A 19719-nucleotide genomic window follows, 5' to 3' on the forward strand; every position below is an offset into this window, starting at 1 on the left:
CTACAGTAACGACTGTAGGGACTAGCGTAACGCTCCATCCTGTTGGACTACACTGTAACGCTTGGCTTGATTCAATGAAAAACAACAGTCTCGGAGAGTAAGCATGTGGGGAAAATTCAGTGGTGTATAAAGTACTCGAAAACCATACTTGAGTACAAGTAAAGATATCTTCCCAGAAAAAGACTGTGGTAAAAGTCAAAGTCACTCATTAGAATATTACTTGAGTAAAAGTCTTAAAGTACTTGATATTTTCTGTACTTAAGTATCAAAAGTAATATTCTGATATTAAATGTACTTAAGTATTGAAAGTAAAAAGTACAAGTAAATGCTGCTAAAGAAATCAAGCCAAAGACATGCCTGGGCCTGAGTGGAAGTCTATTTCTTCTTCTTGACTTTTATAGCCGCTGGCAAACAACGTTATGTTGCATTACAGCCACCAAATGGAATGGCGTGTGGATCGTGATTAACGTAACTTGCTGCAAGTGGGGGCGTGGCAGGGGAGGAGATCGGAGAGGTGGGGGGCGGGGGGGGGCAGGTTGTTAAGGGCTTTGTAAGTGGTGAGTAGTATTTCGAAGTTGATCCTATATATTTGATAAAGAGAAAGATTTCAAGTCGACCCCCGATTTCAAAGACCCCAGGATTTTAGGCATCCGACGCTGCCAGATGGTTTGTTTTCACGTAACCACCTGGGAACGAGTGGCTCGGGGAAAACGTTTTCAAAGGGCGGGCACTTTCGAAAAATACCTGGCAGGTGATTGGCTGAACCGTCTGTCTATCACGTCTCATCACGGGCTCTCTTCCCAGTTCCCGCCCGTAACTGCCTCCGGAAGCTGATTGGTTGAACCACTGGTGGTTCGGATTCAAACCAACAGATTGGAGCGTGGCAAGGTGGATTTGTCATGTGATCGTGATCTCGCGATCTCCTGCGAATCCAGCTGCCTCGGAAGGGTCGGATTTTAGGAGACTTTCTGAACATATAAATGACCTCATACTCTTCTTTTGCTTAAATTTAAATGGGGGGGGGGGGGTAGATAGATGCTCTGAAAGAAGATCTTTCTTGATGCAGCAAAAAGGCCATCCCAGCTCTCTCTCTTGTAAAAACCAGCGTGTTTCGATGAAGGCATGCTGGTTTTTACTGCTTCAGTAAAAGCTTTTTTGGAGAGCATCATCTGCCTCCAAGAGCAGCCGACTGGTTTTGCTGTCTAGTTGTTGTTACCTGTTCATTGAGGATGGTGAGTTTTTAACTCTCTCGTGATCTTCAAGTAAGAGACAGACAGATAGAAACACCAACTGCACAGTCATGTGGTTTCTCTCTGGTCGTTACCAGATGCAGTTACATGACATTTAAGACTATTCGGGCTCTATCTTCCGACAGGCGCGCTATCCCCTAATAGCGCTTGCGCACCTGTTTGCGCAAGCGCCTTAAGGCACGGAAGATAGCATTCCGCCTTGCGCCATCCGCCAGGTGTTCTGCCGAGTTTTGCTCCCCCGCCGAGCAGCAAAAAAAAAAAAAAGGCATCCCCACCTCACGGGAGCATACTTGTAATGATTTATACAGAAATGTAACTGTTTAAAAGTAATATAATTGTCTGGTAGACGTGACCTCCCTGATTTCTAAGTTAAAACAGCCCCGAAATATGTTGGGGATGCAATTCTCGGCGGGGATGCGGAAACGTTCACGGCAGGTGACGCAGGCGCAAATTAGAGCTGTGCCAAAATCATCTGCGCCCCATAATGCCTGCGCAAACGGGATTTGGGCGGTCTTAACTACCAGAATTATTCACAGGCGCGGCCAGGCAAGGCTGGGCATTACGTCAATCAAAACCAATCAGATTCCCGTCTTGCAATGGCTGTTTGCACGAGGCATGCAATATGCTGTAATTCTCTCCATGCGTAATAGAGTGTACTCACTCGTGCGAGGACAGAGGGAGCTTATTGACAGATCGTCTGTGGTGCCAACGACCCTTCGGGTTATGAAGGTAAATAGCCTATGTCCATTGTCCAACAAGTTTTCTCAATTAATTTCCCTCTTTGCGATGTGATAAAAGTTTCTCAGTGAGTTATAGTTGATTGCCTCACTGAATTATCTGCTAATACCCAATTTTAGCAGCAGAATTTGATGTCTTGACGTGGCAAGGCTGTGCGTAATGACATATCCAAAAGGAATTCCACTTTCCACTCCGCAAATACCTCTCTGCGCTGGGAGCGCAGCCGTAATCTCCGTGCAGCGCACCCAGCGCAGAGAGGTATTTGCGCGTAAGAGGTCCTTTTCAAAGCTCTTAGCGCAAAGTAATTGCGCGCTGCTGACGATAGGGTAATGCCATCAATCCCACATTGTAGCGCTGAAACGCCTGCTTTGACATGGGGCAGCCAATGCCCAGTACAATTATCACAGGCATGCGCTTGTGTCCGCCCCCAATTTGCATTGCGCACGGCGTTAAACGAGCGCAAACGCTAAATTAGTGCTTTTGGAAAGATAGAGCCCTTTGTCTCTTCCTTCTTGTCCAGCCTTGTCTCTGCTTGGTTATAATACTAATTTAGTTTTAACCTATCAGGATAAAACAATATTATTAGCAGCCTCACCAGCTGCTAAGAAAACAATAATCAAGAGCTGGTTTGAGGAAAATCTTCCATTACGCGAGACCGGAATACAGTCTTTATTGATATATTACAGAATACAGTCTTTATTGATATATTACAGAATACAGTCTTTATTGATATATTACAGAATACAGTACAGTCTTTATTGATATATTACAGAATACAGTCTTTATTGATATATTACAGAATACAGTACAGTCTTTATTGATATATTACAGAATACAGTCTTTATGGATATATTACAGAATACAGTCTTTATTGATATATTACAGAATACAGTACAGTCTTTATTGATATATTACAGAATACAGTCTTTATTGGTATATTACAGAATACAGTCTTTATTGATATATTACAGAATATAGTACAGTCTTTATTGATATATTACAGAATACAGTCTTTATTGATATATTACAGAATACAGTCTTTATTGATATATTACAGAATACAGTCTTTATTGATATATTACAGAATACAGTACAGTCTTTATTGATATATTACAGAATACAGTACAGTCTTTATTGATATATTACAGAATACAGTCTTTATTGATATATTACAGAATACCGTCTTTATTGATATATTACAGAATACAGTCTTTATTGATATATTACAGAATACAGTCTGTATTGATATATTATGATATATTATGATATATATATGATATATTAATATATATTATTATATTATGTCCCCTTCTAACGGTAATAATGCTCACAGTAACATTATTACCCATGCTATTACTCACTTCAGCTCCATTGCAGTTTTCTTTTTATCCATCTTAACCAAGGTTGGCATTCTTTGTTATTGTTGTTATGTTTGTTTGTTTGTTTGTTTGTTTTGCTTCTATTGTTAGCTTCACTTTTATATTTTCATTATCCGTGATGATGATGATGATGATGATGATGACGATGATTCAGTTATCCCTGCTTGTCAATAAATGATTGTTAAAAAAAGCTAACTTGTCACTCTGCCTGCAGGGAGAGCGCGGCGAGCAGGGAGAGGTGGGACCTGATGGACCGAGAGGAGGACCGGTGAGTACGACAAAGAGGAAGATGCTTCAGTTGCACTTAACACACAGTTTCCACGTGGTTGCTTTCCCGTTTAAAGCTACAATATGCAACTTTTCACCTAGACAGGTGTATTGTTAGTCCGGCCCTTCTCTGCCTCAGTTGGTCAAGTTCCCGCCCCCAAACATCTGTCAGTCATCTGATGTCATGGTAACCAGCAGTGTAAGGGCCCATTCACATACAATCCGATGCTCACATTACCAACCCCCCCCCCCCCCCCCCGCACTCCATTCATAGTCAATGAGGGTTGTCCCACAGGCTCCTCCCACAGGCTCTTGCAGCACAGGAGTATCATGAAAAACACACAGAGGTCGTACAGCGAGAGGATGCAGCCCTACGTCACGCTCCACTGACCAATCTACACACCACACACACACACACACACACACACACACACACACAGGCACAGGGGGGGGGGGTGATGTGAGATCCACCCACCCCGACGTACGACAGCCGTACTACTGTACGTCTCGACGGATTGTGTGTGAATTCGGCCTAAAGCCTCCACAGCCGATCTTGATGTTCAGCATTGTTTCTGAACCTTTTGCTTGCCTCTTCTTTCCTTTCTTCCTGTTTTCCTCCATTGTTGTTGTTTGTCTGCCCATCTGCCAGTTTAAAAATGCAACAAGAGAGATGATAGCCTACTAGAGTTGCGCGATCTTGACCTCAGTCAGATCGTCAATCGCCACCCTTTGACATTGCTAATAGATGATGTCATCGCGCAAGCACATGGCTATATATTATGGATGTTAACGTGCATATTAATTAGATTCACCTGAGCTCTTGCTGTAGGCTACTTTGCTAACTTAGCATCGATGCTCTTTCCTTTCTTCCTGTTTTCCTCCATTGTTGTTGTTGCTTCCTGCTCTGCAGCCACTCACTTCACCTGGATAAACACAACCAGCTTACCACTGGCCACGCCCACAAGACACGCCCACAGGAAATGGTTTACGCCCCAAAACAACCAGATGCATTGAATTAACAGGCAGGGGATTTAGGCCTGAAAAAACAGACAATGTATAATATTTATCCAATTTATTTATTCATATATATATATATATATATATATATATATATATATATATATATATATATTTATATATATTTATACACATACATACATACATACATACATACATACATACATACATACATACATACATACATACATACATACATCATATATATACACATGAAATGATCAGTAATGGAATGCATTACATTTTGTTGGTCGAGGCCAAAGTTGCAACACAACAGAAGAGCTTCCATTCTAGAATGTGTCCTTTGTTTCCAGATTAACAGTCAAGCTGTGATTTCTTCGTAGTTCAAAGGCAGACAGAAGGCTGATAAACAGAAGGCTGATAATAGGATTAACCAGATCATCATGAAAGAAACACTGTGCTATTGTCATGAATCATAATCTAACTAGGCGGCCTCTCTGAACACATACATTTTTGACCCATTTAGAGGGGAAGTTTTACCACATTTTGAAGTAAGTAAGTAATCTTTATTTGTATAGCGCTTTTCAAAACAAAGTTACAAAGTGCTTCACAAAACATGATGAAAGATAATACATACTCAGGGGTAAAAAATAAAGTATAAAATAGTATAAAACACCAAAATAAAACACAGTATAAAATAGGATCATTAAAATAATACAAATCAAATAAATAAAAACAACGACAAATGCTGTAAATGTTTAAGAGAAGGCGTTCCTGTGAAAGTGAGTTTTAAGAAGTGATTTAAAAGAATTTACTGAATTTGCTAGCCTAACGTCCTCAGGAAGGGAGTTCCATAGCCGCGGGGCACGAACAGCAAATGCCCGGGGTCTCCTTTTGTAGCGAGGCGGGTTTTCGAAACATTTAAAAGAGTCAGACTAGAGGAACGCAGGCAGCGGCTAGGCTCATAAGGTGCTAATAAATTTAAAATATAAGTAGGAGCAAGGCCATGTAGTGCTTTAAAAGTGACCAGTAAAATCTTAAAATCACATCTATACTTAACAGGAAGCCAGTGAAGGGAGGCGAGGATGGGTGTAATATGGTCTTGTCTCTTGGCGTTTGTTAAGAGTCTGGCTGCTGCATTTTGTACCAGCTGGAGACGGGAAATGGATTTTTGGCTGAGTCCTGAATATAGACTATTGCAGTAGTCTAGTCGTGAGGGGATGAAAGCATGGATGACTTTTTCAAGGTCCGTTTGTGACAGGAAGGCTCTGATTTTGGCTATGTTTCTAAGCTGTAGAAAACAGGATTGGACTACCTTTGTAATTTGTTTGTCAAAACCTAACTCGGAGTCAAAAATCACTCCCAGATTACGGGTGGTCTGTTTGACATTGCCAGATAGATTGCCAAGCTTGTTACGCCATTCTGCGGTCAAGTTGGGAGGGCCAAACAGAATGACCTCGGTTTTCGACTCGTTTAATTAAGTGACATCCAGCACTTCACATCAGACAGACAAGCCATCGCCCGTGCAATGTTGTCTGTTTTGCCGTTTCTAAGCGGGACATATAGCTGCGTGTTGTCCGCATAACAATGGAAATTAATGTTGTGATTACATTAACAGTTAATACAATGCATCATAGAACACATTCATAAATTCACCATATTCATAGGTATCTTTCTGCTCAGTCTAGTAAAGCACTTAGAAACTTTGGTACAGTATAACCACTTCTTAACATGCAGTGGAATCCGTATTATAACCCGCTCCTAGCCGGTTGGCCTGCATGTTAAACAACAATTAGCCGGCCTACGCGCACTCCCGCGAGTCCGTATCATATTCATCTCAGTCCCCGGTGTAGGATCCGCATTAGCGCAAAAGCGGCTCCTGTTTAACTCTGGCAGCTCATGATCCAGATCATCGCTCTTATGTGAGTGGGCGCGTGGTGGCACTTTACATTAATGTCCCATCATTATTTTCATGAATGGACATAGCGTTAGTTACGTGGCTGGATTATTTGGAAGACAGCCAAATTAGGTGAGTAAACAACTAAAAGTTGAATCCCCCATCTGCCAGTTTAAAAATGCAACAAGAGAGATGATAGCCTACTAGAGTTGCGCGATCTTGACCTCAGTCAGATCGTCAATCGCCACCCTTTGACATTGCTAATAGATGATGTCATCGCGCAAGCACATGGCTATATATTATGGATGTTAACGTCCATATTAATTAGATTCAGCTGAGCTCTTGCTGTAGGCTACTTTGCTAACTTAGCATCGATGCTAGCGGGACTTACCCAGCTATCGTCATTGCCTGCTTTTACTGCTGCTTGCTGGTAATAATCCCATCATCAGAAAAAGTCTCCAGATTTGTCGCTAACGTTAGTCTCTTCTGAGAAGTTTTCTCGAGTTGGATGCAGCCAGTCTATTGTGTGAGGCAGCCATTTGAGCCAGGCAGTGTTGTGTGACTGTGAGCGTCCACACTGCGGAGGAGAGGAGCTGACTGACTGACAGCCTATATCGAGACATAGGCCTAGCCTAACTTTTGTGGGGAGAAATACATTTAAAACTAGTCAGATATGACTTGAATATGCCACTTGTAAAATAAATCACCCACAGTGATTGACGACGGTGCGACCACTATTTTGACTGCGCTCATTTTTGGCACAATGCCACTCCTCGCTATTGCCTGAATGGTTGGAATGGACCCTCTGTAAAACGGCATGTTTTTGAATGGAGTTTGGTTACAAATTCGCTAAAGCTGTTTCCTATCACATTTCTTGTTATCGATACATGCTATCCCCCCCCCCCGCCCACTGGCAGAAAAAACGGCTCATATCCAGTTGTTTCTAAACAAAGACCCCTCATGTTTAAAAAGGTAAAACCGGAAAATATCCAGCTCTAACTAGCCAGACATGATCCAGACTTCATGTTTAAAAGCCACTTATGAATCAATGGGCAGGTTGTTCTGAAAACTGCAGCACTGAATTTCAAATAATCCGTTCCAACGCAGCTTTGATCAACTGACCTCCTGTGTTCTCTCTGTTCTAGATTTGACCTCCTGTGTTCTCTCTGTTCTAGATTTGACCTCCTGTGTTCTCTCTGTTCTAGATTTGACCTCCTGTGTTCTGTCTGTTCTGGATTTGACCTCCTGTGTTCTCTCTGTTCTAGATTTGACCTCCTGTGTTCTCTCTGTTCTAGATTTGGCCTCCTGTGTTCTCTCTGTTCTAGATTTGGCCTCCTGTGTTCTCTCTGTTCTAGATTTGGCCTCCTGTGTTCTGTCTGTTCTAGATTTGACCTCCTGTGTTCTGTCTGTTCTAGATTTGGCCTCCTGTGTTCTCTCTGTTCTAGATTTGACCTCCTGTGTTCTCTCTGTTCTGGATTTGACCTCCTGTGTTCTGTCTGTTCTAGATTTGGCCTCCTGTGTTCTCTCTGTTCTAGATTTGGCCTCCTGTGTTCTCTCTGTTCTGGATTTGACCTCCTGTGTTCTCTCTGTTCTGGATTTGGCCTCCTGTGTTCTCTCTGTTCTAGATTTGGCCTCCTGTGTTCTCTCTGTTCTAGATTTGGCCTCCTGTGTTCTGTCTGTTCTGGATTTGACCTCCTGTGTTCTCTCTGTTCTGGATTTGACCTCCTGTGTTCTCTCTGTTCTAGATTTGACCTCCTGTGTTCTCTCTGTTCTAGATTTGGCCTCCTGTGTTCTCTCCGTTCTAGATTTGGCCTCCTGTGTTCTCTCTGTTCTAGATTTGGCCTCCTGTGTTCTCTCTGTTCTAGATTTGACCTCCTGTGTTCTCTCTGTTCTAGATTTGACCTCCTGTGTTCTCTCTGTTCTGGATTTGACCTCCTGTCTTCTCTCCGTTCTAGATTTGGCCTCCTGTGTTCTCTCTGTTCTAGATTTGACCTCCTGTGTTCTCTCCGTTCTAGATTTGGCCTCCTGTGTTCTCTCTGTTCTAGATTTGACCTCCTGTGTTCTCTCTGTTCTAGATTTGACCTCCTGTGTTCTCTCTGTTCTCAGGGTGAGCGAGGTGAGCGGGGGCCTGACGGGCCTGCAGGATTACCAGGAGCCAGGGTGAGACATGAGACCAAGTCAATTGTAAAGGACGCTGAGGGATCACATGCACCCATCATCTGGTTTTGACATGAGCATTCATTCAGGTTTGAGCAAATAGCACAATTCACATTAGATCATGTGAATTGGCAAACGCTGAAGCACAATAATCTGTCATTTACCAGACAGCCGACTACTGACTGCAGCAGTGGCACAATATGACATCACCCAGGAAGTGTTTTACAGGTGGTGGTGGGGTTTGGGTTTCAGGTTTCACATCTTCAGACTAAGTTCATCTTTGCTCCATTCACTCACAATGGAACATGAACTTGGTCCCAGATTTGGGGGATCTGTAAACACAGAAGAGAGAAGATGCTGAGCGGGTTCACAGTAGACCTGAGGCCGAGAGTATCAATGACTAGTCAAATGAGCCACAGTGTTTGTTTTAACCTGCAAGGAATACCAGACGGGAGGGGCTTGCTGCAGCACAACAATGCACTTAGGGGCACTTTACACGAGGACGGTTTCCTATGGTGACGGGGAATCATTTTATCGTTTGTGCCTCCCTTTTGGACGGCGACGGCGAATTTGCGCTTAGGAAACGACCCATTTTGAAACCGCCCTCCAGAGTGAAATTCTTGGTGACGCTCCCCCGCTGAGCGCTCCATGTAATCGCTTGAGACGGCTCATTTCGGGAACCCTGACGTGCCTGCGCACGCGACACACGCGACTGCGCCATAGCCGTGCGCGAGTTGGCGGCCATTTTCAAAATAAAACGTCAGTATGAATGAAGTTTGGCAACATTCAGAATTAAGCTACACTGCGGCCAACTTCAGTGACATGTTCATAGCGTTACTGCTGCGAGGAGCCGATGGCTGCACCCGGTCGGCATTTAACGTTAGTTACAAAAGCACGTCGACAGTGTTTTCTCACTGCCAGTAGCCTAACTACAACAGTGGGGTTTGACAGATAGCTAGTCCGACCGGTGTCAGCACAGTCAGCGCTCCCGGGCCTCGCTGCTCGTTAAAGATTTCCAATAGGCGTTATTCTGATAAACTGGTCACATATATGTTACGTTCTCACCCGACAAATATTAAAACTTTAAAACAGTTTGGGTTTTTTTTTGTGCTTGAAAACAGCTTTTTGGCAAGTCTAAATGACTGCGGTAGGCGTACTCTACTTCCGTGTTTAAAACCGGAAAGACGATTACGAAATGACGTCACGCAGATGGGCAAAGAATAAGGTGATCACACTGCCACCTAGCGACCTGGCATGTACATTACGGCGTTTTAAAAATTCAACAGCGCTCATGTAAACAGGGAGAAGGTGTGAAGGAAAAGGTGTGAGGGAAACGCTATTGTGTCGTTTCTTCCAGAAACTGTCCTCGTGTAAAGGGCCCCTCAGTTTAAGAGAGTATACCGTACTGTATGGGTGCCCTCTGCACACTAATCCAGGCTGCAGCTAGAGGGGGAACATCATTCAGGAACAAGTAGGAATCCAGCGCACACCGGGAGTGTGTACGATTGACTTATTTTTAATTTAACTCACATAAATTGAGCGAACAACGCGTTTTCGCATCATAGCTTCTTCAGGTTCTGCAAATTAAAAAAGAAGTCAATCGAACAATCCTGATCTGCGCTGGATTCCTACTTGTTCCTGAACGCACTTAGCTTACTTAGTACTTTACTGCAATTAGCTAAACTGTCTGGCAATAATTTGTTATTGTTCTATTTAGCAAACCCCGCCCATCTGCTGCTAGCATCTATAGAGGGATTGTTGCAACTGTTGTTGCCGACGTGGTCCACAGTGAGCTGATTTGGTATGATCAGAAAAGATGGGGCTGAGTGCCGGACCTTGTGGTGCCCCGACCTCAATTAGAATGCACGGTGAAAAGGTCTGACCGTGTCATTGGCTGAGAGCACTTGAAATTAGCCACAAATGATGGTTTGCTATATTGGGTCTTTGATAACCATTCACGCGGCAAGAAGGGTTTGATTCTCAACACGCCAAGTCCCAATGTCAGAGAAAACGTGATTAAAGCACAAAACCAAGGTAAGAGAAGAGACCTGAGACATCCAAAGACCTTCATGAAGCCGCGAGATGAACATGTTGACTTTATGTTCACGCCGCCACACAACACTCCCAATTCTCCCAGCTGTTGTTACACCCAAACACATCGCTTCAATTTTCGGATCAATAGATTTCCTGGCCTCAGGAATCCATGTTCTATTCGCCGTTACTTTCAAAAATCAATTATTGCCTAATGGTGGAAGTCCAAGCTCAAGATCACCACCAAATTCAGATCAATTGTTCTTTGCTCAAAGCCCTCTCTGTCCACCAAATGTCGTGGAAACCCACCATAGGTTTTTTGAGATACACTGCAGACAGACAGACACACACGCACAGGGAGACAGACAGAGACAGGCAGAGAGAGACAGACAGACAGAAGGACAAACAGGCAGACAGATAAGAATTAGAGTTGAAAGGATTCTGATAATAGTCTTATGGGAGAAGATGAAAAGGAGAAAGTGGATGAAGACCTGAAGAGAAGATGAAGAGAGGGTAAAGAAGAAAGACTATTTTAGCCACACTGAAATATTAAATATTAAGAATGGTGCAAAAACAATATTGTAGATCTCACTGACATTTCGGTGCCATTCCCTGCCCTGTGGTACTCCATCGTGACAACATAAGCAAGCAGTACTCCATTCACTTCAATAAGAGGAGCAGCAGCAAGTCCCAGACACACCGGGCAGCCGGCCACGAACTGAAGCTCCTCACAGTGTGAAGCTCCTCACAGTGTGAAGCTCCTCACAGTGTGAAGCTCCTCACAGTGTGAAGCTCCTCACAGTATGAAGCTCCTCACAGTGTGAAGCTCCTCACAGTGTGAAGCTCCTCACAGTGTGAAGCTCCTCACAGTGTGAAGCTCCTCACAGTGTGAAGCTCCTCACAGTATGAAGCTCCTCACAGTGTTTCATTACAAACGATATTGTTTGTAATGAGTTACCCCCAACACTGCTATCAACACACGGATCGGTTCGGCAAGATAAGCCTTGTGTCTCGCTCCCAACAGCCACTGCAGGGAAGCTGAGCCTTAAAGGAACACTCCGCCCATTTTCAACCAGCTTTGTATCATTAGAACATCAGTAGTATATCAGGAAACTGTAAACGGTTTTGAAGTCTGTCATTTAATTTGACAGTTATTGAGTGTTAAAGTGTGGACCAGTGACATCACTGGTCCACACTAACTCGAATGAATAACTCATTAACTCAAATCAACTCTCAATAACTGTCAAACTATTCATCATTCATCTAGTTTGACAGTTATTGAGAGTTGATTTGAGTCGGGTTTTGCTGCCTGCTGTGATTGAGTCCTCACCGTCGTAAAGTCGCCTTTTGAAGCATGACGTTCGATTATAACGAACTAGTTGTGTGGCTTAGCCTTCCCAAATGTTGAGGGTCGTTTTTTATCATTTAATACATAGAATTGGGAACGTTACATTCAATTTCATTCAGAGCCCCAGATGCCAATGCCAGAAGCTTCAGGCAGTGCTGTATTAGGTAGCGTGGGGCCTTTATGAACCTCTGGCCTGCAGTGAATGCGCTAATCCACCGGTGAGCGGGCATGAATGGGCTCCTGTTGGACCGGCCCAACGGCCCCGGGGGGATTTCTCTGGTTCAGGGGGGGATTCAGGGCAGGAAGGTAAGCTGAGAAGCCCTGAAAGAGCCCTCTGTTCCCCAGGAATGCCTGGAACCGGTCGGCCCGCAGCATGCCACAATCGGTACCCCACACATCTGAGGGTGGGGTGAGGGTGGGGGTGAGGGTGGGGGTGAGGGGGGGGGGCGGGGGTGAGGGTGGGGGTCTCCACCGTCGAGACACTGTGAGGCTGAAAGAAAAAGTTATTTTTTTCTTCATACTGTATGTGGTGAGATGCTCAGCTTCACACAGTCGAGTCAGTGTTTTGATTTGAAGGGCGTTTGTGTGTGTGTGTGTGTGTGTGTGTGTGTGTGTGTGTGTGCGTGTGTGTGTGTGCATGTGTGTTTTCACAGGGAGGCAAAGGCGATCTGGGTCTTCCAGGACTTCCTGGCCCTGCTGGTTATATTGGTCAGAAGGGAGACAGGGTAAGAGACATCAGACTGTCATGAATCCACAGAACACACAGCAACCTGAGAGCCCAAATACCACGGCTCCCAAATCCATCAGAAGCAGGGTTAGAGACATACACACACACAGATCACGCAAAATTGTAGTTTAGGAGTCCCGCAAAGCCCGCAGCCTCGCCACAGAAATTGCTTTCACACAGAGCCAAGCAGCACGGCCACATTCCCGTCCTGCGGTGTACTTTCAGGTGAAATCCCCCGCTCCCGGATTGAAAGGCGAGTGGAGGGATTTCCAGCTCCTCCTAGTCCAAATGAATATTTTCATAGGTTAGTGTAGCCTAGGCTACTGTATGATGAACGAATTCATTCAACAACAAGACTTCCGTCCTTCTCCTAGTCCGCTGAGCAGGGAGGATAGGTGCACTCGCATGGTGGGCGGGCTCGCCTTAACACATTGAGTGCCACAGCGCTTCAGTAAAATTGTCTGGAGCCTGTGCCAGATTCACTTCCATTCAGTTGAAAACAGCTATAGAATTTTTTCTATTATGGCTATATTAACGGGGCTGGACTTTAATGAAACATTGAACACTCCTGCTTCTTCCAAAGAAGAAATTTTGTTTCTAGACAGTTCCATTATGAAATTACAGCCTCTCAAAAAAGTGCACTTTCAAGGGTTTTCTGTCGTTTTTTTTTTCTTTCCAAGATATAGCCCCTTTTATGAATACCTTTTGCACTCTAATTTCGAGCACATTCACTGACTCTGGCTGGTGTTTTCTGATGTGGTGGCGTGTGGTGTGGTTTCTGTGCAGCCACACACCCCTCCCCCCCCCCCCCCCCCCCCCCCCCCCCCCTCTCCACCTCTGAGCTGCGGGCTCCTCCCACACGCACAGAGTTTGCTTTCTCGACTCCGTTTTTGCCCCGGACAGATCCCAGCGCCCATCAAGGAAATGATGCGCGCTGGCAAACGCGACTGAACGAAAAGGCTTGGCCCGTTCGGCTTCGGATGCTGGCTTTCTAGGAAATCGTGTGGAGATAGATAGAAGCATAAGAGCTCAGTTGTGAGCGCGGATGCAGCCGAGCCCACTCTCGCTGTAGACAGAGCAATATATACGGCTCTGGCAGAAAGCATGCATCGGTTTCCACTTTCATCACGGCTTTCTCCGCTGTCTCCTGTACAAAGTAAAGGATCTGAGGTGGGTGGAGCAGCTCCTGTGACGATGTTTAAGGTGGCGCCGTGTGATCCCTTGAAGGGATTCATGCTCACTGGCTGGGTACGACCTTAAACAGCAGAATTATGGAATAATATGAATTATGATTTTAGGACGTGCACAGACGTCCTTGGCACTGAACGTTACTTTTTTTTAGGACGTGCACAGACGTCCTTGGCACTCAATGTGTTAATATCAACACGGGCTCCGCCGCGGAGTGCATCTGCCGACTTTCTGGCAGCGAAGTGTTGCATTAATTGCATTCAAGGAAAGCCAACGTTATTTATACAACACATTTCATAGAAGTAAATTCACTGATTAAGCAGATTGATATGGTGTCACCTTGTGTAATTCATTCAACGACCAAACATCGCCGATGTATGCCAGCCAAGGAGGTGCAGCTGTGCAGGTGTTCCGCCTTGCTGCTCCGACGCTTTCAAGTGAGGCGGGTTGCCTGCTAAACCGGCGCTGTGACGAGCTTTGCTCCCGGGGACAAAAGGCGTATAACAGTTTACCACCAACGCGCGTTCATGGCTTTCACATCGGAGGAGCGGATCCTATTTTCCGTGCATTTTTCGGCTTTCAAGGCCGGTGTGAAAGAGCCTAGGGTTAGAGACATACAGCGGTCTGCAGATGGTGGCTATTCAGCTTTCATGATTTTGGTTTCTCATAATTACATTACATTTACATTACATTACATTACATTATGTCATTTGGCAGACGCTTTTATCCAAAGCAACTTACAATAACACATTTTTGTCAGCAATAGAGCATAATGGCTCAGGATCAGAATGGCTCAGGATCAGACTAATGTTCTGCATGATGTATTGCAAACAAATGTAGTTGAGTTACATTGGTAGAGATAGAGAGATAGATGTACCCCATAGGGAAATGTCATACACCAAACATTTAGTGCAGTGGAGAAGATAGATGAGTTAAATGATAAGTTCACATAATAAATAATAATAATAATAATAATGATTGGATTTATATAGCGCCTTTCCAAGTGCTCAAAGCGCTTCACAGAATCATTATTCGTTCACACCATTCGTACCAGTGGTTCGAAAGCGTGGCAGCCACACATCGGCCCCTCCGACCACCATCATTCATGTCTACATTCATACCAATCATACGAGGCAAGGAGGGTTAAGTGTCTTGCCCAAGGACACAACGACAGCAGCTGGGAGGGAGCGGGGATCGAACCGCCAACCCTTGCGTCATTGGCCGACCCACTCTACCTCCTGAGCTAAAGCCGCCCCTATGGGAGAATCTAGAAGAAAGACTGTTTTGATCATAGTTATTTCTATACAGTACGGGTAGGCATTGGATTCTGGCCAAAATCACAGCTAACAACAATACAAATATTCACCGCTTTGGGCCCCAAGAGACAAAATCCCATGAAATGAGGGTCTGTAGCTCTAATATGGACCAGAGTCCATGGTGTGAAAATGTTGAGAATCTCCGATTTAGTGCATCCACGTGTGTCATTCCGTTGCTGCAACAAGACACACAATAGAGAGCCGCAGGGATGACGTATTTTTGTAGTCAGAACGCGGAAGTCCCGGACTTCCTGGTTCTTCACCGTTTCTGTCTATGGGATTTTTGAATGGGTTTTTGCCGCGATGCTTCAAATACGGTCTCTGGGCAACGCAAGATTAATCAAACGCGAACCAGAGTTCAGTCGGATAATCTTCACACATGACGACCACTTTCATGAGTTTTGTAGCGTAAATGCGAGCCCTAGAAGTAAAAAGCTCGAGCTAAGGTAATCCAGAACTACACACTGTCGCATAGGCTTCCACGTCACGTCAGCACTCCACCTGGACTGTTGTTGATGTGTGCACTGATTACCCCGGGCTGAACGGGGCTGAACCAGGTGAGGGAAAGATAATTTCCGTGTTCGTCCTTTGAAGTGGTGACGTTATTGACGTATATATCCCCATCGACTCACTAGTGTAGTCTCATTTAGCCGTTTGCTAGCTAGCCGCCCTTTTAACGGCACGTAAAAGCTTCAAAACTCATAAAAGTGGTCCTCGTGTGTGAAGATGATATTACTAAACACTGGTTCGCGTTTGATTAAGCCAGCGTTGCCCAGAGAGATTATTAGAAGCATCGCGCCAAAAACCCATTCAAAACTCCCATAGGCGAAAACAGTGAAGAACCAGGACTGTTAGCATCGATGATTTCCGGGCCCGTTCCTGCGGCTCTCTATAAAGGCAATCATAACATGATTATCAGAAACTACCAGCCAATAGATGGCAGCAGAGTCACCCACACTGGACCAGAAGACCTTCTTTAGTCTCACAGTGGAGCAATTAGAATGTCTGAGACTCATAAAAACAGATTTAGTTAGTTCAATATTATTCTCTAAGATGATCACATTCATTTTGTCTTCTCTCCTCAGGGTGCAGTTGGTCTCGATGGTCCGACGGGAGAGCAGGTCAGTTTTATAGAAGCTAGTTACAGATGATTAAAGATGAGTCAGGAAGATTACAGAGAGCTTTGCATCAGAGTGGCTTTCCCATGCCAACAATGCGTCATGTCTGCTGGTTTCAGGGAGCGCCGGGTGACGAGGGAACGCCCGGAGAGAGAGGAGACCTGGTGAGTGATCCCCTACCCAAACATGCTTTGTTCACATTCAGAAGATCACATTTCTGTATTCTGGGAGAAAATCTGGCTATCAGTGTATAACCACCAGGGTTCCTATGCAGTTCTGTGTATAACCACCAGGGTTCCTATGCAGCTCTGTGTATAACCACCAGGGTTCCTATGCAGCTCTGTGTATAACCACCAGGGTTCATATGCAGTTCTGTGTATAACCACCAGGGTTCCTATGCAGTTCTGTGTATAACCACCAGGGTTCCTATGCAGCTCTGTGTATAACCACCAGGGTTCCTATGCAGTTCTGTGTATAACCACCAGGGTTCATATGCAGTTCTGTGTATAACCACCAGGGCTCATATGCAGTTCTGTGTATAACCACCAGGGTTCCTATGCAGCTCTGTGTATAACCACCAGGGTTCCTATGCAGTTCTGTGTATAACCACCAGGGTTCCTATGCAGCTCTGTGTATAACCACCAGGGTTCCTATGCAGCTCTGTGTATAACCACCAGGGTTCCTATGCAGCTCTGTGTATAACCACCAGGGTCCCTATGCAGTTCTGTGTATAACCACCAGGGTTCCTATGCAGCTCTGTGTATAACCACCAGGGTTCATATGCAGTTCTGTGTATAACCACCAGGGTTCATATGCAGTTCTGTGTATAACCACCAGGGTTCCTATGCAGCTCTGTGTATAACCACCAGGGTTCCTATGCAGTTCTGTGTATAACCACCAGGGTTCATATGCAGTTCTGTGTATAACCACCAGGGTTCCTATGCAGCTCTGTGTATAACCACCAGGGTTCCTATGCAGTTCTGTGTATAACCACCAGGGTTCCTATGCAGCTCTGTGTATAACCACCAGGGTTCCTATGCAGTTCTGGAGATGCCTGGAGAATAATGTGAGAATATGCAGGTCTTAGAAGAAATGGCTCAGAAATGAGGAAAAGGATAGGAAAACAGTTTTATTCAGCTCTTTATCTCACTGTAGATTGAATGAAACAGCAGATGTGTTGTTGTGAAGAGTAATCTGACTGTAACAGAGTGATACAGCCTAGTTGGCAGTGATATTGCCCATATTCAAAACATATCTCAAAAAAGTAATTATTTTATATATGTACTGTATATATATTTGCAAGCATAATTTATGTATATTTACAAGCTGTAACTGGTGGTACTAGTGTATGTATGTTTTTTCTTTCTTTTCTTTTACTGTATCTGTGTTTGTTTTTCTGTGTTCTAAAAAATCTAAATTGCTAAAAAAAAAAAAAAGTAATTATTTGATGTAAAATGTGCAGGAACTCTGAGCCTCCTTTTATAATGTCCCCATTAGCTCACTACCTGCACTCTGCAGGACATTCGCTGTTTTTTACTGACTTTGGGAGTAACATTGAATGTGCCACATAATGAGCTCATTTACTCGTCCCTTCCCTTGCAGGGTGACGAAGGTGAAGCAGGAGAGAAAGGATCGGTATGTTCATCGCATCACTCACATCACTCACTTTGCATTTTACATAGTACACATGTACAGATGCTGCCTTCAGGTGCTCCCTGTAAACTCCAAATTCCAACCTAACAGGCCCATTCCGTAAGATTTGGGAAGAAATAAATGTGCACAAAGTGTTTTTGTTTTATTACCAATGAGTGAATGCTCCGTAACGTAACTTAAAAATGAGCCCAGCCACGTCTCTCTGCGTTCAGCCATTCCAATGCTATATGCCTGCAGACTTCGGCTCCTCTCGCAGTCGCAGGTCGGGGTTTTGCGGAAAATCGGCCGGATGTGAAGTTTCTTTTTCGTTCACGAGCCTGCCTCTCAGCACTTCAGCCAGTAAATAGTATACACCAACGAAGAAGAAGGCTAACACAGGCTAACATTACGTTAGTTAACGAACAATGAACGTCAGCAAACAACCAACAACACAGAGTACGGTAAAAAGTCCACACAGAAGAAGAAAAAAAGATTTATCTAGTGAATCCTGTCTGGCCAAACAACAGCAATGTGACCAACGTCGGGGCGGAGCTAGAGTCGGGGCCGTGTTTTCGGTTCATGGAAGGAATTTGCTTGTATTATTTGCCGCGGTCATGTGATTTTGGCTGGCCAGATAACATTAGCTTTCCTGCTAACACGACTAATGGATTTACCACCCAGAAGCTCTGCTAATAACGTCTCGTGTGGATAATGTAACAGTCCCAAATATGCCTAACGTTACTACGTTATGCTTATGGAACATTGTTTGATTGGCACTAACACATCAAGTCTGGCTATTTAGATCATGTTAGCTTGCTTTCTAAAGCGGCTAACCAATATAGATTTACCACCCAGATGCTTCGCTAATAATGTTGCCATCTTGTGTGGATAATGTAACAGTCGGAAATATGTCTAACGTCTAACTCTGTTTACATTTTAAAAACTGCGACAGTTCACACAACTTTAACACGACATGTATATATTATACATCAAACTCTTGAGCTACTTCTGCTCTCAATCAGAATGTCAAAATATAAGCTATGTGGTGTGTAGTTTTTGAGATATTAATACTATTATATTATATTACTATTATACTATATACTCATACTATTAACTGCCGCGGGGTTCCGCACTTCTGGGTGTCAAGTGACGTCACGCTGATTCGTCCTATAGGGGAAGCAGGCAGTAGCTCCTAGCTGGCTGCTAACATTAGTATCCACTTCCCACGCAGCCAATGCAAGCCAAAACACGACCAAACATGCCACAATAACGTCCGCTCATTCGTCCAGAATCCTTCCCGGCCGTCTCGAGGCTGATCTGTCGGATAAATTGTTTTCAAGTGACTTTTATCAGCCGACGTTACAAAGCAACCAGGCAGCTGTAGCCAGGCAGCTGCTGGGCGCGCGCGAGAGTACGGTGCACGCGCGCGCCAGCTCGAGCACATGTTGCCTGCAATTACTCTAACAGCCACCGGTGTCAGTAAGAGTCAGAAGTTACGGAATGGGCCTTTAAGAAGTCGGAAATATACGTTTTTCGGTGGCCATTTCAGAAAGCAAGCGCTACAGAGTTACTACAGTATATGATGCAGAGGCAGAGGAGAAAAGGCCCTTCAGGCTGGTAGTTTTATGTTTAGCCAAAAGATAATGGGCCCTATCGTTGCAATCGGCGTAGAAACTGCGTTTAAGGCCTAGCG

At 44.5% G+C, this 19719-nt stretch overlaps 1 protein-coding gene across 1 annotated transcript in view; it reads left to right on the forward strand.

Annotated features, from left to right (window-relative positions):
- LOC310776080 (uncharacterized protein) overlaps positions 1-19719 on the forward strand; it is a 76044-nt gene that overhangs the window by 46047 nt on the left and 10278 nt on the right. Inside the window, exons 22-27 of the mRNA XM_083636230.1 lie at positions 3582-3635; positions 8616-8669; positions 12699-12770; positions 16362-16397; positions 16514-16558; positions 17997-18029. Coding sequence (XP_083492356.1) covers positions 3582-3635; positions 8616-8669; positions 12699-12770; positions 16362-16397; positions 16514-16558; positions 17997-18029 — 294 coding nt within the window. The remainder of the gene's footprint in view (positions 1-3581; positions 3636-8615; positions 8670-12698; positions 12771-16361; positions 16398-16513; positions 16559-17996; positions 18030-19719) is intronic.

The sequence above is a fragment of the Poromitra crassiceps genome, assembly GCF_964638095.1.
Source record: "Poromitra crassiceps genome assembly, chromosome: 4".
Lineage (NCBI taxonomy): Eukaryota > Metazoa > Chordata > Actinopteri > Beryciformes > Melamphaidae > Poromitra > Poromitra crassiceps.